Here is a 6,228-nt window from a genome sequence, read left to right on the forward strand (position 1 = left end):
ATATATATATATATATATATATATATATATATATATAATTAAAGATTATTTGGATAACATGAAAATATTAAAAAGAATGTTTATACCATGTAACTAAGAAGGAAAACAAAATATTATTATATGATACTATATTTTCACTTATATTATACACACATATTTGAAAAGGAAATACGACTTTGTAAAATTTAGAACAGACTCCAGAAAATAAAATAAAAAGTTTATCACAACATAAGCAACACTAGGACTCTTGTAAAATTAGCACAACCTCTTAACTCTTCTAGATCTTTGAAAGCAATGGATTCCAAAAGTTATCTAAAAGATTAAGAGTGAATTAGAATTTTTCAAACTTCTGATTAAAAATATTTTATGATATTTTTAATAGATTTAAATCAAGCTCCTAATTAAAAGTCTTTACAACGTATGAGATAATAAATTATTATTCAATTAATTGATTAAGTTTTTTTTATTAGATGTTTAATTAAGACTAATCTAAAATTGATTATAAAAATACTTAATCCATTATTTTATTTAAAGCTTAAAAAAACACTTAGTTCTCATAGTTTTCTATTTTTTTATTGATTATTTAAATAGATAATCTGTTATTCTTTTATTCTTAAAAACATCTTAAGAACAATTTAATTAATTGTAGAAACATCTTTTATTAATTAAAAATTGATAAAAGAAACATGTCAAGCTTAATTTCTACCTTAGAAAAAGTGTTTTATCTTTTTAATATGATAGTAGGTTAATATTTAAAAGTTCTAATGAATACATTGTGTAGAAAATACAAATAAAATAAAAAAAAATTAGACTTTAAATTTTGATTTTTTATTAATATCTTTAATCTATCAAAAACTTAACTTGAATCTTGGTTAGTATTTTCAAATATCATAAAAGACATCTTAAGACTTTTGAAGATCTTTTTTAATATCAACATAGTTAAACCTAATTAAGAAAATCTTATTTTATATTGTCATTACAATAGTTATTATTTAAGTTTTGCTTTTATTTATATATTTTTTTCTCAAAAGTAATATAAAAATAGTTAGAATTCTTAATTATAAAAACTGTCAATTTAATTTTATATCTTTCTTTATATCAATTTTACTATCTAGTATTCTTGAAAGAAAATTAAAAAAAAAAAAAAAAAAAAAAAAAAAAAAAAAACTTATACCTTGTTCAAGGCTTTCTAGGGTTTATATATACCTTTAATATATTTGTTTTCGTTTGAAGGTGTATAAATTGAGACTTTGAGGAAAGCTACTTCTCTGAAGTCGGACGCTGAACTAACAGATCACATGTAAATGTTCAAACGCAATTAAACATACTGACGAGAAAGAAAAGAAAAAAAAATAGAATGAATAAAAAAGGTGAATGGAAACCAATTCTGATTCATTTAAGAAAATAAAAATAAGCAAATTGTGAATAATTTGTAGACGTCACAACTTAACATTTTCCTTTTCTCATTTTTCATCAATCACATTAGGTTGTATTTTTTTTTTTTTTTTCATCTGTTTCTCCCCTTTTCCCTTTAATTTCTTTCTATCGAACTTAGGGAACAAATTTGAAAAAAAGATACAAATCGAAAATTAAATCAGATTGTGAATACTATATATGTATATATATTGTTTTTATCAAGATGTTGAACGTGGATAAACCATTTTTATTTAAAATGTTTTACCTAATTATTAAGAAAAATAAAGTCAAAGTAGTAACTGACATGGGCAGTATTTGTTCGTTTTAAGTCAAAATCAATGGGATTTCCACCACGTAGGATATAAGACTTAAAAATTCTCCCATTGATATAATAACATTTTGTTAATCCCACTACACTATAAATCCAGAAGTTAACTTATTTTAAAATTACTTATTCAAATTTATTTTTCTTCTCCCATCGAAACAACTATCTCTCTCTCTCTCTCCTCAAATTTAATTCTTCATTTTCTCCTTGCACCTTTGTTTTTTCGGGTTTGATAGTCTTTCTTTTATCTGTTCTTCATTCTCTTTCCGTGATTTTTATTTCTTCCCTCAATAATCAGGCGAATTTATTATGGAAAACGAGCACGGTTAACAGAAACAAGCTTTCTGCAGTTCGCTCTGCAGCTTATGGTAAGGGGTTAAGAACATGTGATAAGGTATAACGTGTAATCAGATATTGTCTAACAGGTAGCAGTTATCAAGCCAAAAAGAAAATTACGACAGCCAAACTTTGAAGAAAATTACAGGCAACAAAATAAAATCAGGATGTGAACTGTAACTGAAATTATTTTAGTACTGTGATGTGAAGCATTCGATAGGATCTCAATTAATCTTGTGTTTAAAAGGGTTACCATTCAGTTGTTTGATGAAGCCAACTAAAGTCGAATTTGCTAAAAATATCAAGAAATGCATCCTGGAATTCATCTTTTATGAGCTAAACACAAGAAACAAAACATGCTATCCGACTCACTTTTTGCTTGGATCCAAACTCATCTCCTGAAGATTCAACAACAGATCATCTGAGTTCAAGAAAACTTTGTTTGCCGCGTTTGATATGGTATGTGCAATCTCTCTAGCAGCTTCTATCTTCCTCAGTGTGATAAATGCTGGATTGTTGGCAATAGCTTGTCCAATCAATTGGGCGCTTTTTGCTTCACCCTGTTCATTAAAGATTCGTATCGAAAGTCAGGGAGAACTGAATACTTACGAAGCAAAAAGTGGTCTAATAAGGACAACTGTCAATAGTACACTATATACAATAAATTTAAACACACTTAAACTTGACAGGCAGATTTATACAGTCGCTCAATTGTTTCCTTGTGTATTTTTTTCCTTGGGGGATTGGATTACAGGAGTTACCTTGTATTATAAATATAAAAAATTGAAGCAACTTCTTCTGAGCATGAAAACAATAACTTTATCTAATCTAAGCATCAATAACTTGTAATCACCTGAGCTCTAATTACAGCACTTCTTTTGTCTTGCTCCGCTTTTTCCACAACAAATTTAGCCCTCTCAGCTTCTTGTGCTGCCACCTGCTTAGCTTCAATTGCAGCAGTAAACTCCTTGCCAAATGTCAAAGCAGTAATTGACACATCATCAAGGACAATGTTAAAGTTAGCTGCTCTCTCCGTCAGAATTTTCCGGATCTCCCGACTAACAACCTACAAAGGTTAAGGTCGAGCTGAATACTAGAGTTTAAAGACACTCTACTTGTGCTATAACTAAATATGTCAACTCGAATGAGAAAAAAATTTAGTGAAAAATAGAGAAATTAGGAAGGATGTAACTCATGTTTTCAAATCATCCTAATATTTGATTTTAAAAACATACACATTCTGCTATTAGGTAATGATAAAATGCCTTCTTCTTAATATGTTTCAATAGACAAATCATTAACATGTATCCATGGCGAAAAATAAATTCATATTTTTCCACCGTGTCAGCAACTAGCAATCTCTATTAGATATATATTAGAGCTTTCATGCATCATATAGACAAGGTTTGTGCCTTACCTCTCGCTGAGTAATTAGCTGGCTGGCATTGTATTGGGCAACAACAGCTTTCAAAGTTTCATGTATGATTGAAGGCAAAACCCTTTCATTAAAATTCTCACCAAGGGTCCGATAAACTGTAGGTAATTTTTCAGGTAAAGGGCGAGTAAGAACTCGAAGTCCAATTTTCACCTGTATAACATGCATGTGCAATACAAGAAGAAAGGGTCAATATTGTATAGTTAAATATTTTGGAAAGCAAACCTATTTGATTAGCTATAAAGTGTTAAGTGAAACATCCAACATCCTATCATTCACAGAGGAGCTAAAAAGGAGAGAGAATAGACCAGGACAGTAGGGAAAAGGACATTATGCAGATAATGATGAAAATTGCATCACCACAAATACCTTCACCCGTCGGAAACAAAGGCTAAGGCTGAAAAGGAAAATCGGGGAATAGAGTATAGGATACCAACGAAGCATTTGCATAAGATATTTAGATTTCAAAGCCAATGCTCAAATGTCTAACATTTTCGAAATTCAGAAATAAATGATTTTAAAACACCAAATGGGAGATTAAGAAAATCTGTTTTGCATCATTTCAGATTAGAAAGTGCCTGTAGGGCTCTAAATCTGACATTAAAATTAGATAGACGATTATCATCAGTGTCTCACTTCACACTTTACACAGATGACTCTCATTTGGGATGATCAAGTTGTCCTTCATATTGGCTCAAATCCAGTATTCTATGATAATCAAATATATTTAGATTGATTGTCACTTCATCTGAAATAGGATTTTATTTTGAAACATTACTTCTCAATTTGTTAATTCCAATGATCAATTGGTAGATGTCTTTATCAAATCATTATGGGTCCCAAAATTGATTATATATCAAACAAGCTTTGTGCATATGATTTATATTCTCCAGCTTGAAAGAAAGTGTTAGATGTATTTTATATACGGCCTTGAGCCCATATCTGTGTAATGATATGGTACGCTATGTATTATGTGTTTGTGTAGTGATTCCATCACAGATGACTCTACCATTTCTCTCTACAAGTCCCAATGCTAGGCCACTAGTTTAGAATGTATTCAACCAGCACTCATGTAAAACCTATTGCTTCCCCAATCTAATATTAAAGTAGAATTTGGCGTCTAAATTCCTATATAAAGTAGCATGTCTAGGAAAGTAAAATAAACAAATATGAATATGCTTTTTACAACCTGATAATAGTCGTTTCATGTATGTGGCAATCATGTCAACGGTCAAACATAATTGAACAAATCTCAGGGTAAGAATATTACTATATTAAATACAGTACGCTCCAGTTACAATAATGTATTTAACAGGACACGATAACGTCCATACATGAAAACCTCCACCATCAAAAAAGGAATTAAGGGTCAAAAGTAAGAAAGATACTCAAATGAATTTCATTCACAACAATATAACCTAAAATAGATCAGACTTCTTTTTCTGATACAAAAACCAAAACCCTGCAACAACACACAAATCTTAGCAAAACGTATTTACCATCTGTAGATCACGACTCCCAGATGTACTCTCAACTAGATGGGGTCGAGCACGGACATCATAGATGACTGGCCTCTCAAACCAGGGAATTACAAAATGAGTCCCTTCGGGATAGACCTGCATATTAACCAACAAATCAATTTCATGACAACACCAAAACTAAACTTAAACATTGCCAACACTTCAAATGAGAAGGTAAATCACTCTTTTAAATAACATCAACCACAACAGCAGGAGTGCAACAATCATATCCAGGCAACAAACTAACTATCACGAAGCACAAAAATACAGTAAATAGCAAACCGTGACAATTTTCAATTTCATTTCATACAATTTGGGGAAAACAGTAACCTCGTCTTTGACACCAACTAGACGGTTGAAAACAATAGCTCGGTGCCCTCCTTCAACATTGTAGAGACTATTAGCAGCCGCATACAAACCAATTCCACCAATCACCCCAAGCTTCAGCAGCGCAGAGGCCGCACCACCACTTGGAACATTTGGAATTTTCATGTTCTTCATATTCATCTTGTTACCTAATTCAATAGAAATGCAAATGCAAAGAACGTCAAGAACAGTCGGGGATATCAGAGGAAAGGAAAGAGAACTGCTGGATCTAATATAAATGAGCTTAAAAACAAGAAAGGAAAGGGAAATTATTATCGAGAGAAAAATATTAATCAAATTATATGAAAAATCTTAACAATTAGGAGAAAAATAGAATTGAAAAATCAAGTTGATCAAGACTGAACTCAAGCTGGATTGTGCAACTAGACTCTCCCGGAGAAATGGAAAACTGTATACCTTGGAATTCCGATGAACGTCGATGAAAGTGGAGGGTTTGCGGTAGTCGTGGGGTTTATGTAGGGTTTGTGTGGGGTTTAAACTTTTCGAACAAGAAAGCGAGACCAAAGGGTTCTGACGACGCAAGTGAGAGACGGAACCAATTGACTTGGGCTAATTGGGCTACAGATCGCATAAGCCCAATGAATAAAAATAATGCTTTTGGGGGTTACTCCCACCACAACTACTTCATGCACCTTCTCATTCCTCTCTTGCATTGTTAAAACATATTGATTTTCACCAACATCCATCCACTTCATTAATATTTCATTAATGGTTCTCACTATATGAATACACCCTCACACTCTACCACTTCCATAAAAATAGATTCCTCTTATTTTTCTTCTCCCCACTAACTGTTATTGTGATTCTTG

The 6,228-nt window shown here is 31.4% G+C and overlaps 1 protein-coding gene across 2 annotated transcripts; it reads right to left on the minus strand.

The window, feature by feature from the left end:
• Positions 1-2,193: 2,193 nt before the first annotated feature.
• LOC106754181 (prohibitin-1, mitochondrial) lies at positions 2,194-5,942 on the minus strand. Of its 2 annotated transcripts, none has more exons than XM_014636180.2 (6): positions 5,816-5,942; positions 5,363-5,547; positions 5,012-5,128; positions 3,495-3,665; positions 2,931-3,143; positions 2,194-2,637 (listed from the first exon to the last, which is right to left on the minus strand). In XM_014636180.2, the coding sequence occupies exons 2-6, from the start codon at positions 5,537-5,539 to the stop codon at positions 2,446-2,448; spliced, it is 870 nt and encodes a 289-aa protein (XP_014491666.1). In that variant the 5' UTR covers positions 5,540-5,547; positions 5,816-5,942; the 3' UTR covers positions 2,194-2,445. The 2 variants fall into 2 exon arrangements, with proteins under 2 accessions (XP_014491666.1, XP_014491667.1); XM_014636181.2 differs by having other exon boundaries at positions 5,764-5,843.
• Between the last annotated feature and the right edge of the window lie 286 nt (positions 5,943-6,228).

This window comes from Vigna radiata, unplaced genomic scaffold (genome assembly GCF_000741045.1).
Source record: "Vigna radiata var. radiata cultivar VC1973A unplaced genomic scaffold, Vradiata_ver6 scaffold_86, whole genome shotgun sequence".
Taxonomy (NCBI): Eukaryota; Viridiplantae; Streptophyta; class Magnoliopsida; order Fabales; family Fabaceae; genus Vigna; species Vigna radiata.

What these genes read in the sequence shown, in the direction of transcription:
- LOC106754181 (XM_014636180.2), bottom strand. Translation starts at nt 5,539, where the DNA reads ATGAATATGAAGAACATGAAAATTCCAAATGTTCCAAGTGGTGGTGCG. An exon ending in TAGTTGGTGTCAAAGACGAG is followed by an intron (nt 5,129 to 5,362) that starts GTTACTGTTTTC and finishes GTTAATATGCAG; the next exon opens with GTCTATCCCGAAGGGACTCA. An exon ending in GGAGTCGTGATCTACAGATG is followed by an intron (nt 3,666 to 5,011) that starts GTAAATACGTTT and finishes CATGTTATACAG; the next exon opens with GTGAAAATTGGACTTCGAGT.